The sequence below is a fragment of the Bufo bufo genome, chromosome 9 (assembly GCF_905171765.1).
Source record: "Bufo bufo chromosome 9, aBufBuf1.1, whole genome shotgun sequence".
Lineage (NCBI taxonomy): Eukaryota > Metazoa > Chordata > Amphibia > Anura > Bufonidae > Bufo > Bufo bufo.
In genome coordinates, this window is record NC_053397.1 from 92,625,064 (window position 1) to 92,645,051 (window position 19,988).

The 19,988-nt window shown below is 40.1% G+C and overlaps 1 protein-coding gene across 13 annotated transcripts in view; it reads right to left on the minus strand.

Moving 5' to 3' along the window:
• CFH (complement factor H) overlaps positions 1-19,988 on the minus strand; it is a 1,589,177-nt gene that overhangs the window by 1,289,553 nt on the left and 279,636 nt on the right. For 11 of the 13 annotated variants that reach the window (XM_040407275.1, XM_040407278.1, XM_040407276.1 and 8 more), the window contains exon 15: positions 7,480-7,533. The exons of the other annotated variants lie outside the window; for them this stretch is intronic. In XM_040407275.1, coding sequence (XP_040263209.1) covers positions 7,480-7,533 — 54 coding nt within the window. The remainder of the gene's footprint in view (positions 1-7,479; positions 7,534-19,988) is intronic. 13 annotated transcript variants of the gene reach the window in all.

Here is a 19,988-nt window from a genome sequence, read left to right on the forward strand (position 1 = left end):
ACGAATTTCCTCGTGCTTTGTGTCAGCGAATCGATTTATCCTGAAATAGTGTAAAAAAAAAAAAAAAAATCAAACTTACCACCTCCATTTGCTCGCGACGGGCCGCCAACCTCCATCTTGCTTGAAAATCTCAGCCGAAATCCTGTGAGGCGCGAGATTACATCATCATGCCGGCCGACGTGATGACGTCATACATCACCACGCCAGCCGGCGTGATGACGTAATTTCACGCCGCACAGGATTTTGGCCGAGATCTTCAAGCAAGATGTCGGCAGCTGGCCCATAGCGAGCAAATGGAGGAGGTATGTTTGATCTAATTGTTTTTTTATTGTTAATTTTACACTGTTTTTAAACTCAGATGACGCAGAAGGAGGGGTTTTGGGTTCCTGGAGAACTGGGTCGACTTCACTGTCGGCTACAGGCTCTATCGTAGGGATAGGGTGTACCTCAATGGGCAAGAGGCAGCTGTTTTGGGAAAGAAGATGGCTAAGAAGATTGCAAGAATGTTTAAACTAGGGACTTGGGGGAGGGAAATTACATTGTAGGGGAAGATAGTGCAGATAGAGAACTGGGGCCAGGTAAAGGAACTGGGGGAGGAATAGAAGGAGGGTCTAGAACAGTTCATAAGGAAAAGTGTAGGGTAAGAAATATACATAAACCTCTTAATTGTATGTACACTAATGCCAGAAGCCTGACTAATAAAACTGGTGAACTGGAATTAGTGATGTGTGAGGAGGACTATGACATAGCTATCATCCAGCCATGTCTCAATTATTATTACTATGACTGGGCAGTTAATGTACAAGGTTACAGTCTGTTTAGAAAGGATTGTCAAAACCGGAGAGGGGGAGGGGTCTGCCTTTATGTAAAGTCCTGTCTAAAGCCCACAGTCCGGAAAGATATAAGTGAGGGACATGAACATGAGGAGTCACTGTGGGTAGAAATACATGGAAGCAAAAATAATAATAAAATACCAATAGCTTATTATAAACCACCTAATATACCAGAGTTCACAGAAAATCTACTACTAAACAAAATAGATGAAGCGGAAAGTCATAATGAGGTCGTTATTATGGGACTACCCAGATATAGACTGGGAAACTGAAACTTGTATATCTCATAAAGGAAACAGGTTCTTGGCAATAACCAAAGACAATTGCCTTTCCCAATTGGTTCATGACCCGACTAGAGGGACGGCAACACTGGACTTAGTATTAACCAATAGACCTGACAGAACAACATATGTGCAGGTTAGGGAACACCTGGAAAATAGTGACTATAAAGTAATAACCTTCCAATTATCATTCAAAAGAGTGTTTCTTCAGGGAGGAACAAAAATACCAAACTTCAAAAAAACTAAATTTAGCCAACTAAGAGAGGCCATAGGCCTTACTAACTGGGACAAAGTCCTCAAAAATAAAAATACAGCCACCAAATGGGAAATTTTTAAAAACATCCTAAAATCTAATTGTGAAAGGTTGTAAAAAGCAGCCAAATTAGAGACCGAGAGATTAATTGCCAAAGAGAGTAAAACTAACCCTAAAATGTTTTTCAATTATATAAATGGTAAAAAGTATAAATCTGAAGGTGTCAGCCCTTTACAAAGTAATGAGGAGGGAGTTGCAGAGAGCGATGAGGGGAAAGCAAAGCTATTAAAACATTTCCACTATATTCCACTTTAAAAAAAATCTCCAATATATTTACTGAGGAAAATAAATTGTCAGATAAAATGCAAAATGTAAAAATAAATTCCCCATTAAAATTGCCCTCTGTGACCCAGGAAGAAGTACAGTAGCATCTTAAAAAGATTAAAATAGACACGTCGCCGAAACCAGATGGCATACACCCCAGTATCCTAAGTGAATAAAATAATGTCATAGCCACACTCTTATGTCTGATATTTAAGGACTCTATACTGTCAGGGAATGTTCCACAGGCGCTTAGCAAATGCCAATATGTCAATATGCAAAAAGGGTCCAAAAACAGAGCCCAGAAACTTTAGGCCGGTAAGTTTAACATCTGTCGTGGGTAAACTATTTGAATGTTTTCTAAGAGATGCTATATTGGAGTACCTCAATGAAAATAAGCAAATAACGCCATATCAGCATGACTTTAAGAAAGATCAGTCATGTCAAACTAATTTAATCAGTTTCTATGAGGATTTAAGTTCTAGACTTGACAGCGGCGAATCAATGGATGTCGTGTATCTGGACTTCTCCAAAGCATTTGATACTGTACCACATAAAAGGTTAGTATATAAAATGAGAATGTTCGGACTGGGAGAAAACGTCTTTATGTGGGTAAAAGTAACTGGCTTAGTGATAGAAAACAGAGGGTGGTTATTAATGGTACACACTCAGATTGGGTCACTGTCACTAGTGGCGTACCACAGGGGTCACTATAGGGCCCGATTATCTTCAATATATTTATTAATGATCTTGTAGAAGGCTTGCACAGTAAAATATCAATTTTTGCAGATGACACTATACTGTGTAAAGTAATTAACATGGAAGAGGACACTATACAGCTATAGATGGATCAGGATAGATTGGAGGCTTGGGCAGAGAAGTGGCAGATGAGGCTTAACACTGACAAATGTAAGGTTATGCACATTGGAAGGAATAATGCAAGTCACCAGTACATACTAAATGGTAAAACACTGGGTAACACTAACATGGAAAAGGACCTAGGAATTTTTGTGAACAGCAAACTAAGCTGTAGAAACCTGTGTCAGGCAGCTGCTGCCAAGGCCAATAAGATAATGGGTTGCATCAAAAGGGGCATAGATGCCCGTGATGAGAACATAGTCCTGCCACTTTACAAATCACTAGTCAGACCACACATGGAGTACTGTGTACAGTTCTGGGCTCCTGTGAACAAGGCAGACATAGAGCTGGAGAGGGTTCATAGGAGGGCAAATAAAGTATTAACTGGAATGGTGAACTACAGTACCCTGAAAGATTATCAACATTAGGGTTATTCCCTTCAGAAAAAAGACGACTGAGGGGAGATCTAATAACTAGTATATCAGCAGTCAGTACAGAAATCTCTCCCATCATGTATTTATTACCAGGACTGTGACTGACGAGGGGACGTCCTCTGCGTCTGGAGGAAAGAAGGTTTGTACACAAACAAAGAAGAGGATTCTTTAAGGTAAGAGCAGTGAGACTATGAAACTTGGTGGTGGTGATGGGGAGTTAAAGGGGTTGTCCGAGCTGAACCCGGACATAACCTTATTTTCACCCAGGCAGCCCCCTTGAGGCTAGCATTGGAGCATCTCATGCTCCGATGCGCTCCCTTGCCGTGCGCTAGATCGCGCAGGGCAGGGGCTCTTTTGTTTATCATAACACACTGCCGGGTGGAAACTTCCGCCCGGCAGTGTATTCGATGACATCACCGACTCTGATGGGCGAACTTTAGCGCTGCCCTAGCCATTTTCACCGGGCTTCCTGGCAGCCCCATGGAGAGCCCGGTTCATCACCAGAACTCCTAAAAATGCCTTTGTCCTGCCCGATTTAGCGCATGGTAAAGGAGAGCATCGGAGCATGGAATGTTCCGATGCTCTTGTCAGGGGGGCTGCCTGGGTCAAAATGGGAATATGTCTGGGTTCAGCTCTGAACCTGGACAATCCCTTTAATTAAAAGAGTTCAAGGGGGGCCTGGATGTATTTCTGGAGTGTAATATTACAGGCTATAGCTACTAGAGATGGGTTATTGATCCAGGGAGTTATTCTGATTGGAGTCGGGAAGGAATCCCCCCCCCCCTAAAGTGGGGAAAATTGGCTTCTGCCTCTGTTTTTTTTTTTGCCTTATAAACTATGTTACTATGTTACCTTAGGCGGCGGCCGACCTACTTCTGAGGGAACAGCAGTTTATGGTGGGGCATGGGAGCATATGGCTCCCATCTGTGCCATTCAACCTTATAGGCTGCAGGCCACCAGGAGGTGATGCCATTGTGTTCTAGGATATGGTTTCTCAGGCCACAGACCAGAAGAGATTAGTGAGAGATCATTGGCCTGCATTGCAGATGGCATTAAGCAGACACAAGTAAGTATTTAGGAGCACATTTATTAAGAACGTTGTTTTAGACACTAGTCTTAATAAAGCCCTGCACTGGTGGTGGATCCGCCAGAGTTAAGTAAAAGGCACATGTTTCTAAATGTAAGACTTTTTCTATGCCTGAAACAGGTGTATAAAATGTTAAATGAGACGGGCCTGTTGGTCCGTCCCCTTCCCCGTCCATGCCATGACGTATTACATCATATCATATATATAGCGTATAGTACATCCGGATTGGAGCATATGAGTTAAAGTCGTATAGTTTGTCCCAACGTTTCGGCCATATGATTGACCTTATTCAAGGGATCTGTAACTTGTGGATCAAGACCGCTGCCGAGCATTAAACCATGGAGCTAACAGAGGAAAATTATACTAAATGGGAAGCTACAGGGGAACATTATACTACAGGGGGACTCCAGGAATGCTATTACACTACACAGGTGACTATAGAAGATATAGGGGGCACTACAGGGGACATTATACCCTGTTACAAATTATCATGCAAATTCTATTTATGAGGTTTAACTCATGGATGGAATTGTATCTCAGGGCTCTTTTTATCACTGAAAACAATCTCGGACACCTGTGATAATTCGATTGGCAGTTGAGACCAATTTAAGGAAAAACTACTAAAGGAGGGTGTTCCACATTATTAAATAGAGCACTATTTTCAAGCAATATGGGGAAGAAAAAGGATCTCTCTGCTGCCGAAAAGAGAGAAATAGTTCAATGCCTTGGATAAGGTATGAAAACATTAGATATTTCACGAAAACTTAAGCGTGATCATCGCACTATTAAGAGATTTGTGGCTGATTCAGAGCACAAACGGGTTCGTGCAGATAAAGGCACATTGAGGAAGATTTCTGCCAGATCCATGCATCGGATCAAGAGATCAGCTGCTAAAATACCATTAAATAGCAGCAAACAGATATTTGAAGCTGCTGGTGCCTCTGGAGTCCCACGGACATCAAGGTGTAGAGTTCTCCAGAGTCTTACAACTGTGCATAAACCTTCTATTCGGTCACCACTAACCAATGCTCACAAGCAGAAAGGGCTGCATTGGGCAGAAAAATGCATAAAGACTAATTTTCAAACAGTCCTGTTCACTGATAAATGCTGTGCAACCGTGGATGGTCCAGATGGATGGAGTAGTGTATGGTTGGTGAACGGCCACCCTGTTCCAACAAGGCTGAGACGTCAGCAAGACAGTGGTGGAGTCATGTTTGGGGCCGGAATCATGGGACAAGAGATGGTCGGCCCCTTTAGGGTCCCAGAAGGTATAAAGATGACCTCTGCAAAGTATGTGGAGTATCTGACTGACCACTTTCTTGCCTGGTACAGAAGGAAGAACTATGTTTTCCGTAATAAAATCATCTTCATGCATGACAATGCACCATCTCATGCTCCAAAGAATACCTCTGCATCAATGGCTGCTATGGGGATAAAAGGAGAGAAAGTCATGGTGTGGTCTCCCTCTTCCCCTGACCTCAATCCTATTGAGAACCTTTGGAGCATCCTCAAGCAAAAGATCTACGAGAGTGGGAGGCAGTTTACATCCAAACAGCAGCTCTGGGAGGCTATTCTGACATCTTGCAAACAAATTCAAACAGAAATTGTCCAAAAACTCACAAGTTCAATGGATGCAAGACTTGTGAAGCAGCTATCAAATAAGAGGTCCTATGTTAAAATGTAACGTGACCTGTTAGTTAAAAGTTTGATTGAAATAGCTTTTGCTTTAAGTAAATATGCTGCAAACACAACAAATTACAATTTTCAGTTCTTTACAACCTATAAAGTATTTTAAAACGTACTGTGCGTAATAATTTGGAACAGTGCATTGTAAGGTTTTTTTATGTTTAAAAAAAATCTGTTATCATTAGGAGGTTTGTTCAATAAAATTTGAATTGTACTATTAATAGTTGATAACATAAGAATTATGCTGACTGTTATTTACATCAATTATTTAGGTAAATGAGAAAAATATAATTTGCATAATAATTTGGAACAGGGTGTTTAATACAGGGGAGAATTATAGCACAGGGGAACTACAGGGGAAATTATACTACAGAGGGGGAGAGCATTATGCATGCTACCACTACAGGGGGACATTATACTACAGGGGGACTAAAAGTGTGGTGAGTGCAATGTAAATAACAGGGGTCATTATAATACTGGGGGTAAAAGAGGGGAGGAACATTAAACAAACTGGTAGTGCATGGGGCAAGAGTGCATTATAATACAGGCAGGAGCGCTACAGGGGTTATTACAGGGTTGTGCATAGTAATACAGTACAGCATTAAACCAAGGTTTTGACTGAATCGACTTGGGATTTAGGATCCGAAGCTTGATTCTCTCAAAAATAACTATTACTATTGGGGTAATGTGGGGGTATTATTATTATAGGGCATTACTACTAAGTCTTAGGGAGCATTCTTGATATTAGGGGCACTGCAAGGGGATGTATTGCTAATAAGGGCACTCTGGAAGAGAATTATTGCTATTAAAGGAAACACAATTTTTAAAGGAGCACTATTACTATAGAAGGACTATCTGTATAGCACTGTTATTTGTCCAGGATAATATTTAGGGGCATTAGGGTATACAGTGGACATAGTATTGTGGGTAGCAGAAGGATAATAATTTTGGGGCACAAGGGTGGGGAGGGTGATGTAAATATGAGGAATCTAAGATGTCTGTGAGGCATACTTTGCAGAGGTGAGAAGAGGCTTAAAGAAGCTATCAAGGCGGTCTGGTTCAAATGGAGAAGATGAGGAAAGAGAATGTGTACATCAGAGGAGACATCGCTGGTTGTAATAGGTATGTAACACTGTATTACCCTGTATGTTTTGTACCTTTGTACACTATGATATTTCCACTCAAATATGTCTTTAAAGGGGTTGTCCAAGTTATATAAAAACTCAGCAGCCCCTGTAAGCTGCCTAAAATAATGGGGAATATGTACTCTCCAGTTTCCTCCACTGCTTTCTGGTCCTCACCGCTGCTCTTTGTTTTTCTCGATGCAGTGGTGACATTCTAAGAACAATGGTCACCACTGCAGATAATCACTTGCCTCAGCTGAGATGTCCCATGCATGACTGAGGCCAGTGATTGGCTGCAGTAGTGAACTGTGCATAGAATGCTATGGCTGCAGCCAAGTAGATGATGTCAGCAGCGGGAGGACTGGAGCACAGTGCTACAAGGAACAGGAAAGGAAAACAGCTCAGCATGCATTCATTTGTTATTTTAGACCATTTACAGGAGTTGCCTGAGTTTTTATAGAACTCGGAAAATAACTTTAAGAGTAGGAGGCATTTCAATTTTTGTCTCAAGCAGCAGAAAGGTTAGTGCACTGCGAGGTGAACCCTATCACTTATTACAATTTTTTTTCCAAATAGAGAATAACTGCATGTATATAAAATACCTTTCTCATCCTTTAAATCCGGAGATACCGAATCTGGTTCAGTAGGAAATTCAACTAGAAAAGAAAAAAGAAATCAATATCATTGTACATTCAATTATTGAAATTAATTGTTTCTCCAGTCTCCTTCACTCTTATTCTGCTAGATCTTGCTAAAGGGAGAGTGATAGAGGCTGAAGCTTTCAGCTGATTCAAAAAGTTTTTTGCTAAGAAACGTGTCCGAAGTGAGCTTCAATGTGAAATCACGCACCGCACGCGTGTTCCTCGTGGCACCATATTCTGTTAGAAGAAATGTTTCTAGAGGAGAATTGATCCATAATCTGAAATGTATTAAGTTCTGTACTTTTTTTTTCATTACACATTCACATAGAAAAATATTTTTGCCCCTCTATATAAAAGTAGTGGTGAATGAAGGCACAGTGTGGACTAGTGTTTCTCATCTATATATGCATTGTCTAAGGGGTACTCTTTCACATTATGGAGAGCCCCTAGTATGCAGAGTATGTGTGCACAGTGTTGTAGGCCAGGTGATGCACAACAGGATAACTCCTTTAAGGTCTTGCAACTAGAAAAGCTGTTCTCATCTGTTTTACCCTGCTAAAGGGCTTTTGTCCCGAAAGAGCTAGTTGCAGATTTGAGGCTAGGTTAACTATATTTTTAGCTAAATATGCATGTTCAACCTGCAATTTTCAGATTTTTTCATTTTTCATTTTTCACTCCCCGCCTTCCCGGAATCATAACTTTTTTATTTTTCCATTCACATAGCCTTATTACGGCTTATTTTTACAGAACAAGTTGTACTTTATAAGGTTTTTTATAACTTTATTTATAAATGTATAAACCATTACAATTATAAGACAATATATTTATTATGCATTATTCCCTTCCAATACCGCACCTCCTTAACCCAAGGACTGTCCTGCTGGAGAAAAAATATATAAATAAATAAAAATCTATTAGTTGGGACCCCAATCAGGCCAGATACCGCTAAATTTATTTTGTTTTTTCTTATTAGCATATAACAATTTCTCATATCCTGTCCACTTTATATGTTACATTTTCCCACTTTGATATACAGTTGCAAGAAAAAGTATGTGAACCCTTTGGACTGATATGGATTTTTGCACAAAATGTCATAAAATGTGATCTGATCTTCATCTAAGTCACAACAATAGACAATCACAGTCTGCTTAAACTAATAACACACAAATAATTAAATGTTACCATGTTTTTATCGAACACACCATGTAAACATTCACAGTGCAGGTGGAAAAAGTGAATCTCTGAGTCCCATTTTTTTAAAATTTAGGATTGGGGTCACATACAGTCTGTGAATAACTTTGAAGAAAACCAAAACATGATTAAAACATTTGAATACACTACCTAAATTATTATAGACCCTATCCCATCTTTTCTTATCCAAACCAGAGACCTTGTGATTCCAAGTCTTTTGGCTAGGAAAAACTATCAATTCCAAATATCCCTTTAGTAACAATTTATATATCTGTGCACTACTACCTCTAATACCCGCATCATTTACCACATTCATTTGACAGAATATTAAAAAGTGCTTTGTTATTAGAACTTTCAAATGCGGGATGTAATTGGAAATTTCTAAAATATCCACTAAATCCACCCTAACTTTTTAAGAGTGCATTTCTCATATGCCAACATTTTTCCATTTTCAACAACATATGCCATATAAACCAACCCACACCTATACCAAAAAAAAGTGTAAAGAAATGTGAAAAACTCTACATGGCCAACATTCAGTTATTACAATTGAGGGTATACTGTATATATCTAGAATTACCGTAAATCAAAAATAAACCACCATTAAAACATAACTTTTAATAAATTCCACACAATCCCCATAAATACTGTATTCAATTGACAAGCAGTTGGCTATAGCCTTAAATCAGAGCTACAGGGAACAAAAGTATATCATGAAGGTTGGGACCACTGTGCAAATTTACACATGATCCATCTATACTCAGTACCAGTAGTCACAATAACTCGTCAGGTCGCCACAGGTGGGGTCCCAAAATGGATTCTTGATTCACCACCATCCAATGGGTACTTTCAATTATGAGAAATGTTTATTTTGGTCATTAGATGTAGCTTAGGTCCAAGCCGGACATATAACCCACCCTACAATGCCTCTTGTTATTTACCTGCCTACGGAAGCCCAGCATTTATTCAGCAAAATATTAATTGGTCTGTCCTTATGGTTTCCACATCTCAATTAGTGATGAGCAGCATAAGGCAATATTAGTTTTCGCAATATTTCGAAAAATTTTGGCCTAATATTCGGCATAAATTTGCAAATTTTAGAATTCGTGATCTCCAGTTATAATTTTCTTGATTGCAAAAATCGGCAATGTAATATGCACATATTGCGCGCGCAATACAGGTGTGGCTCACTTTTGCTACATTTTTCAAGCTGCTAGAAGTTTCCTGAGAGAAAAATGCACAGTACAATAATTCCTATCACACTACCTAACACCCTGCACTGGAACCTATCAGCTACACTATATCACTATCTAACCTACACTGACTATCTCCCGCTAACTATCTGTATTATATATATATGAGCTAACTATCTAATGTAATTGAATAAGGATCCAGAAGACTCAGCAAAGCACAGAGCATAGCAATGTCACTGCTCTCTCTCTCAGAATTACAAAAAACTGCAGAAAATGGCTGCTGGGGAGTCTCTTATAAAGTAAGGGGTAGGCAACTTTCCTATTGGTTGTTAGGGATGTTGCTAAGCTCAGACAAAGATATTGCAGCCTTCTCATTGGCCCACAAGCAAAGCAGTGAAGGTACTGATGGAAAAAAAATCTAGAATATTCGCGATTACGAAGATATAGCACTATATTCTACATCTTCGCAAATTCTCGAAGTGCCGATATTCGTGATTAGAATATTCACAATCAACACTAATCTTAATAGCTCTGATTTCAAAAGCGTAACTATATTATCAAAAGGAGACATATTTACCATGTGCACCAGTGCAGGATTACTCCTCCACTCCATTATAATTAAAAGACAGGAGGCCATACAATAACCTTTGAAGAATGGATGAGACAATCAAACTCCTTCCCCCTCAATCTCTACTGGCAGATATATCCGATCCAATGGAAAGAGAACAGCCTTAGCCCAATTAATAAAGACATTTGACTGCGGCACCTGAGGCATTAAATGTATGCAATCAGCAAAAATCTGCATGCACAAGCCGGTTAAAGTGATGACTTCTGCTGTTCATATACGGAGGAGGTCATTAACGGGGTTAAAAGGCAGGAAGTCGTCTTTGCCAATTCACTGTGTGAAAATAATGCAGCACTCATACCTATTTTCTGTGCAGTAGCAAATAGTTATATTTATAGCTTCATCCTATTTACCTGAGAATACATCATCAGTATAGCAAAAATTTTAATTCACTATTTTAGATCAACTTCAGATGAACCAAAGAGACCTCCAAAGTAACATTAAACTGAAAGTGAGACAAAATAATTTCAACATCCCACAAAATGTATATATCTCTCAATGAAACATGCAAGCTAGTTCTTTTTTATTTTTATTTTTCTAGAGGAACAAAAGAAGCAGAATATCTCAAGAGAATTTTGCCTTACTTGCTTGACTGGCATTGTGGGGTACTTTTTTATCATTAGAGAGACCAAAAAATATGCATTAGTATTGTATACCAGGAGACACTACTGTTGGTGTCTAGAAAGTATATACAAATTGAATATCTTAATTATCTGACATTAGAGATCATATCTTTTTATTTTTTTTCTTCTTAGGCAAGCTAATTTGCATAACTTTGTTTTTATGTGAAAAATATTCTAATTAGCTTTTCTTCCAAAAGAGAAAAGAATGCTAATCTTTTCTAATGACAACAGAATTAAGATATACCACAAAAAAAAAAATCCGGTGAATCTAAAATTCAGACCAAATAACAAACTAGTAGAACCAGTTCACTCATCCTTAGGGCTCATGCACATGAACTTTGGCTGTTTTGTGGTCTACAAATTGCTGATCCACAAAACATGGATACCAGTCTTGTGCATTCTACATTTTGCAGAACGGAACGGCTGGCTCCTAATAGAACAGTCCTATCCTTGTCCGTAATGCAGACAATAATGGGACATGTTCTATTAGTTGCGTATATGTATTATCACACTGGTGTAAAGAACTGGCTTAGTTGCCCATAGCAACCAATCAGATTCCATGTTTCATTTTCACAAGGAGCTATGAAAAATGAAAGTTGGAATCTGATTGGTTGCTATGGGCAATCTCTTGCTAAGTCTTTTCTTTTAGATTTGACACAGGTGGACTATTTTTTTTTAACCACTTCTAGACCAGGCGTTTACTCCCTTTCCTGACCAAGACTAATTTTGTGAATCTGACATGTTACTTTATGTGGTAATAACTTTGGAATGCTTTTACTGATTTTAGTTATTTAAGCCATTCTGAGACTGTTTTCTCATGACACATTGTCCTTTATATTATTGGTAAATTTACTTCAGTATGCCTTACCTTTATTTATAAAAAGAATCTAAAATTTACAGAACATTTTTTAGAAAGTTAGAAGGCTTTGAATTTTAAAAGCAATTTTTAACATTTTCAAAAATTTTTCCAAAATTCATTTTTTGAATTCACTTTGAGGAGCTTGCATAATAGAAACCACCCATAAACGACCCTATTTTCGAATTAAAGGGTATTCCAGTTATATCAAGTTATCCCTTATCCACAGGTTAGATGATAACTGTTAGATCGGTGGGGTTCTATCTCTGCCCCCCCCCACCAATCATGAGAATGGGGGCCCCGTACCCCCTGCAGCCCCCCGAAATGAATTGTGCAGCTAGTCACAAATGCGCTTGGCCACTCTATTAATTTCTATGGTAGTTCCGGAGATACAATAGCCGAGTACAGCACTCGCCTATCTCCTGAAGTCCCACAGGAACGAATGGAGTGGCCGCGCACATTTGCGATCAGCAACGTTCATTTCAGGGGGGGTGCAGGGGATATGGGGCTCCCATTCTCGTGATTGTGGAGGTCCCAGAGGTAGGACCCTCACTGATCTAATAGTTATCCCCCTATCCTGTCAATAGGGGATAACTTGATACAACTGGAATACCCCTTTAAAGCAAAATGGGGTGAAATTTAAAAATGTCACTTTTTTGCTGATTTTAAATCCATTTAATCCAATTAATCCAATTATTTTAATCCAATTATTTTGTTCTGTAACACAACAAGATAGTCCTGTAAAACAAACCTCAATATTCATTACCCTGATCCTTAAGTTAACATAAACACTCAATAATTTAATATAGATGTTATGTAGTACCCCATAGAGGCACTGCAAATGTTTAATTATTGCTAACTCCGTTACTCTACAGTTTCTTAGTAAAATATTGTGATTTATGGTTCAAAATGTTTGTTTCATTTATGTTATATAAAGTAAAGGGTAAGTGTAAAGGAAACTAAGAGGCTAAGCCAGTGTTAGGTTGCTAGAGAGTTAGGGTATGCTACACGGCAACACTGGTTGCGTGACAGCTGTCTCGGCCAGGTTCGATGAGCAGCGGTGATCCCATACCAATGAATAGGATTGCAGCGCCTATAGCAAGAAATCCAACCATGTTGGATTTCTTGCCATGGGAGTGGTGATCTCATTCATTTCTATGGGATCACCTCGAGTCAGCTAACCTGGCCATGACAACAGTCAAACGACCATTGTTGGAGTGTAGTCGTACCCTAAGTAGGAAGGAGTCTAGAGTGTGTGGAGCTGCATGACACACAGAAGTGAGAAGTCTCTGCATACAAGGCCTCAAGTTCCAAATAACTGCCATCTCTGAAACTGATGGAAGAACAACTTCTACAACAAACAGTTTGAGAAGGTCTAGAACCTGCATACAAGGTCTAGAACCTGCATACATTATGTATGGCTTGTGACTTCACTGTAGTGGGAGGCAAATCTAGTTTAGGCACCTACTAGACTGGGATCCGGGTTGCCCATTGAATCTTAACATGGCATTTATGACAGTTAGTTGGAAAGACTGTGAAGTGTGTAGAGGGAGACTGGGAGTAAAACAAACTCTAGCATTGTTGCCTGTACACTACCATTCAGGATATTGATGCCCTTTGAAATACCCTTGAACTGTGCATTTGCTGCTACTTGAACTACAGATGTAGACGAGCTAAACTTGACTCTAATAACACATGGCACAGTGTTATCTCGGTTATCCCCTGACAAAAGTCATTGAAATCCATTGAAAAGTTAGTTATCTTTTTCTTGTTATTCTTTACTTAACCCATTAACCAAGTTTAGCTTGGCTGCATCTGTACCACTCACATATCCCACTGAGTAAACAGACTTTATTTATTTAAAACAACAAACTTGATCATTGTCTCCTAAGTTTGCCGGCCTTGGTACCTAGCCAAACACCCACCTAACATCAAGGGCATCCTAACTACCACCAGGCAAGGGCCCCAACACCAGGGAGTGCCCTGAGGGCAAAAAATGTACCTTCCATCCACAGCATGGGATCATTGGGGGGGGATCCTTGGGGAAAAGGTCTGCCCCCCCCTAATTACAGTCATTAGGTATAGCAAATAGTGTGTATAGGTTCCAGTATAGTATCCTTATCATCAGTCGAGAAAGCTAAAGGACCTGTGACAGGTCCTTCAACCCTCAACGGCATGGAGAAGAACTGCACAATGAGCTCTCTACTGAGACTAGAATGGAGTGGTAAGAGGAGGCCCACCTCCTTTATCTTCATTTGCACCCCATTTCCTATTTTTAGTCATATCTCACTCATAAATTTATAGTACTGAGGTTATAAGTACGCCCCTGGTGTGACTATCTCATATGGGCTCTAATTTCTTATGGTTAGCTGTAATGGTATCATTTAGAGATGAGTGAATCGAAACTGACGAAGTTTAATTCGATGCCGAATTTCAGGAAAAATTTGATTCGCTACGTATGCGAATTCCCTGGAGCTTCGTGGTAACGAATCACATTTTTCCTAAAATGGCGGCTACATGTGTAAGGACTGAGGACATGGAGCAAGGAACTCTGGGAAAGTGAAATCACCCAGATTGACATGCCTGCATGCAGCCAGCCCTGTGATGTCACAGCCCTATAAATACGGCGTCCATATTTCAGTCAGACATTTTCCAGCGTTCAGGGACAGACGTGTGAAGGCGCTAGGAACAGCAATTGGAAAAACTAAGTGCAGGGAAAGGATAGGGAGGAATCATTTCACAGCATCTTAGTGCAGGGAGAGATGTCAGAAGGCGCTAGTGACATTGATAGGAAAGCAATTTACAAGTGCAGGGAAAGATTATTTTGGGATCCAAATAGCCATTCGACAGCTCTGTCATTCCAGCTATTTGTTATTGGGCTGCAAGTGCTATGTTGAAAAGCCTTTAGTGGCTTATATCTTAGTATCTTTAGTATTTTAGATCAGTACTACAAGAAAAATATATACGCGTTTCACTTCTGCAGTTATTTCTGGTAAAAGCGTATAGGGGCGTATTTCAGTCCAACAAGAAAAATATATCCTCAGTTTACTTCCGCCGTTTATTTCTGTTGAAAGCGTATAGTGGTGTATTTTAGTAAAAAAAAAAGGAAAATATATACGCACTGCACTGTTGCAGTTATTTCTGGTGAAAGCATATAGGGGCATATTACAGTAAAAAAAAAAAATATATATATATATATATACGCAATGCACTGTTGCAGTTATTTCCGGTGAAAGCGGATAGGGGTGTATTTCAGTACTACAAGAAAAATGTATGCACACTGCACTGTTGCAGTTATTTCTGGTGAAAGCGTATAAGGGCATATTTCAGTAAAAAAAAGATAAATATATACCCACTGCAATGTTGCAGTTATTTCTGTTAAAGGTGTATAGTGGTGTATTTCAGTAAAAAAAGAAAAATATATACGCACTGCACTGTTGCAGTTATTTCTGGTGAAAGCGTATAGGGGCGTATTACAGTAAAAAAAAAAAATATATATTATATATATATATATATATATATATATATATATATATACGCAATGCACTGTTGCAGCTATTTCTGGTGAAAGCGGATAGGGGTATATTTCAGTACTCCAAGAAAAATGTATACGCACTGCACTGTTGCAGTTGTTTCTGGTTAAAGCGTATAGTGGTGTATTTCAGTAAAAAAAGGAAAATATATACACACTGCACTGTTGCAGTTATTTCTGTTAAAGGTGTATAGTGGTGTATTTCAGTAAAAAAAGAAAAATATATACGCACTGCACTGTTGCAGTTATTTCTGGTGAAAGCGTATAGGGGCGTATTACAGTAAAAAAAATATATATATATATATATATATATATATATATATATACATATACGCAATGCACTGTTGCAGCTATTTCTGGTGAAAGCGGATAGGGGTATATTTCAGTACTCCAAGAAAAATGTATACGCACTGCACTGTTGCAGTTGTTTCTGGTTAAAGCGTATAGTGGTGTATTTCAGTAAAAAAAGGAAAATATATACACACTGCACTGTTGCAGTTATTTCTGGTGAAAGCATATAGGGGCATATTACAGTAAAAAAAAAAAAAATATATATATATATATACGCAATGCACTGTTGCAGTTATTTCCGGTGAAAGCGGATAGGGGTGTATTTCAGTACTACAAGAAAAATGTATGCACACTGCACTGTTGCAGTTATTTCTGGTGAAAGCGTATAAGGGCATATTTCAGTAAAAAAAAGATAAATATATACCCACTGCAATGTTGCAGTTATTTCTGTTAAAGGTGTATAGTGGTGTATTTCAGTAAAAAAAGAAAAATATATACGCACTGCACTGTTGCAGTTATTTCTGGTGAAAGCGTATAGGGGCGTATTACAGTAAAAAAAAAAAAAATATATTATATATATATATATATATATATATATACGCAATGCACTGTTGCAGCTATTTCTGGTGAAAGCGGATAGGGGTATATTTCAGTACTCCAAGAAAAATGTATACGCACTGCACTGTTGCAGTTGTTTCTGGTTAAAGCGTATAGTGGTGTATTTCAGTAAAAAAAGGAAAATATATACACACTGCACTGTTGCAGTTATTTCTGTTAAAGGTGTATAGTGGTGTATTTCAGTAAAAAAAGAAAAATATATACGCACTGCACTGTTGCAGTTATTTCTGGTGAAAGCGTATAGGGGCGTATTACAGTAAAAAAAAATATATATATATATATATATATATATATATATATATATATATATATACATATACGCAATGCACTGTTGCAGCTATTTCTGGTGAAAGCGGATAGGGGTATATTTCAGTACTCCAAGAAAAATGTATACGCACTGCACTGTTGCAGTTGTTTCTGGTTAAAGCGTATAGTGGTGTATTTCAGTAAAAAAAGGAAAATATATACACACTGCACTGTTGCAGTTATTTCTGGTTAAAGCGTATAGGGGCGTATTTCAGTACTACAAGAAAAATATATACGCACTTCACTCAAATTTTTTTCTGGTCAAAGCGAACCAATTAACCGCAAAAGTGAACTGAGAATACATTTTTCTTGTTGGACTTAAATAGGCTATTTTTAAGTCCAACAAGAAAAATGTATTCTCAGTTCACTTTTGCAGTTAATTGTGGTGAAAGCGTTTAGTGGCTTATTTCAGTACAAAAAGAAAAATATGTTCGTCGATTTTAGGGGTGTTTAAATTTCCGTTTGTTTAGTTCAGCTACAAGTATAGTATGTCATGCAGAGAAGTGCCAGGCCCTGCACAGAGGAGTGGAAGAGGCCTAAATGTTTCTGGCGCAAGCAGAGGTCGGAGCAGAGTAAGGGTGCCTGCCAGCAGGAGTCGCAGCGAGAGGCCTGAGCTCCCGGTGTCATCTAGCGGTCATGTCTTGACCAGCAACCCAGCAGTTCTTGATTGGTTAACTCGGTCATCCACCTCATCCCAAGTGACATCAGACACCCCCAGCCAACAGTGGGTGGGTTCGTCAGACACAACCCTAAGTTGGCATGGCTCGGGAGCAGGACCTGTGCCCTCACCTGTCCTCAATCAGCCTCTGTCCTATTCTGTTTCCTTACTGCGAGAAGTACTATATGCTATGGGTTCAGCTTCACTTTTCAGCGACAAAGAGCTACTAGAGAACAGACAGCAGCTACTGCCTAGCCAAGATCTGGAGGAGACATCCTCCGCTTCCTCCGCTAGGTGGGAAAGTAGTGATGAGGAGAGTGGCGCAGGAGCTTGTGTTAAGAGTGGTCAGGCTCCTGACCCAGAGACCGCTGAGAAGGACATCAGTGACGTGCAGACACTACTTGATGATGATGAAGCCGATCGCACTTGGGAGCCGGGTGCAGAAGGGTCTTCATCGTCATCAAGAGAAGAGGGTGTCAGCTTACCTGTGAGGCAGTGGCTGAGCCAGCAAGGTGATAGTCAGCAGGGTGTCAGCGATTGGCAGCTCATGCTTGACACCTGTTGTTTGCTCAGGCCCTTTGAGGACGCCACATTATCAGTCGCCAGGACTATGGGCTGAACGACGTCATTCCACTGCTTCATGTTGAGCCCGTTTACCTGAATAAAGTGATTTATCTGAAGCCTGTCTGAAGTGTGCTGCCATTCATCACTGACATCCTGGCCAGGGGGGTTCTACGTCACAGGTGTTATGTGCTTATCCTGATAACTACCCCCCAGCGAAGTGAGTACATACATGTCTTGTACTTATTCATTAATCATATTTTATGGTCACTAGTATGACCTTTTATTGCTTTTAATAAGCATTGATCTTTGATGCACATTCATCTTCCATTCATTCTGGGTGGTTTTATGTTGATCTGTGATACACTGTCACCACCATCCTTTCATGACAATATATTACCGCTACTGTCATTTTATATATACACATGATAAGTAGTGGCCACCGTATCAGCCCCATGAGAAGAATTATGTTCTACTATCATTAATATACTCATCATCCATATCTTACGGGAGGTTTGGCGCTTGAGTATCCACCCTTTCCTCCTTTTTGTGTTTAGAAGTGATGTGTGTGCACTGGAGGTGCCCACTACACAGGCACCTTCCCTTCTTCACATATCTCTAATCAAATTCTTGAAAGTGTTTTTGATAGCATCAAACACTCATTTGAGCCGCCTTCCCTTCTGTTTATCTACTTCACTTGGTCTCTTCACTCCTTTTTTTCCCTCCACTGTAGGTGCACATTTTAATTCACCCCCTTTGGGGATTTTACCATCCCTAATGAATTGGAATAACTTTCCCCTATTTTTCTTTTATTACATTATCTCCACACTATGTCACCTTGCCACTCTGTGGTCTCCTGCTGCTGCTGCCATATCCACACTACGTCACCTTGCCACTCTGTGGTATCCTGATGTTGCTGCTGCTTCCATCTCCACACTATGTCACCTTGCCACTCCGTGGTCTCCTGGTGCTGCTGCCATCTCCACACTATGTCACCTTGACACTCTGTGGTATCCTTCTGCTCCTGTTTCCATCTCCACACTATGTCACCTTGCCACTCTGTGGTATCCTCCTGCTGCTGCCATATCCACACTATGTCACCTTGCCACTCTGTGGTGTCCTCCTGCTGTTATCTCCACACTATGTCACCTTGCCACTCTGTGGTATCCTCCTGCTGCTGCCATATCCACACTATGTCACCTTGCCACCCTGTGGTATCCTCCTGCTGTTATCTCCACACTATGTCACCTTGCCACTCTGTAGTCTCCTGCTGCTGCCATATCCACACTATGTCACCTTGCCACTCTGTGGTATACTCCTGCTGCTGCCTTATCCACACTAGTTCACCTTGCTACTCTGTGGAATACTCCTGTTGCTGCTGCTGCCATCTCCACACTTGCCTTGCCACTCTGTGGTATCCTCCTGCTGATGCTGCCATCTCCACACTATGTCACCTTGCCAAACTGTGGTATACTCCTGCCATTACCACACTATGTCACCTTGCCACTCTGTGGTATCCTCCTGCTGCTATCTCCACACTATGTCACCTTGCCACTCTGTAGTCTCCTGCTGCTGCCATATCCACACTATGTCACCTTGCCACTCTGAGGTATCCTCCTGCTGCTGCCATATCCACACTTTGACACCTTGCCGCTCTGTGGATTCCTCCTGTTGCTGCTGCTGCCACCATCTCTACACTTTTACCTTGCCACTCTGTGGTATCCTCCTGCTAATGCCATTTTCACACTATGTCACCTTACCACTCTGTGCTATCCTCCTGTTGCTGCATTATCCACACTATGTCACCTTGCCACTCTGTAGTATCCTCCTGCTGCTGCCATATCCACACTATGTCACCTTGCCACTCTGTGGTATCCTCCTGCTGCTGCCATTTTCACACAATCAGGGATAGGAGGAATAAACCAATTAGATAGGGTATAAATGATGAGTGGGTTGGATGGTATGATACGCCCCCTAGAGGAAGCAAGGCGAAACGCGTGTCAGGGTTGGTTTGGT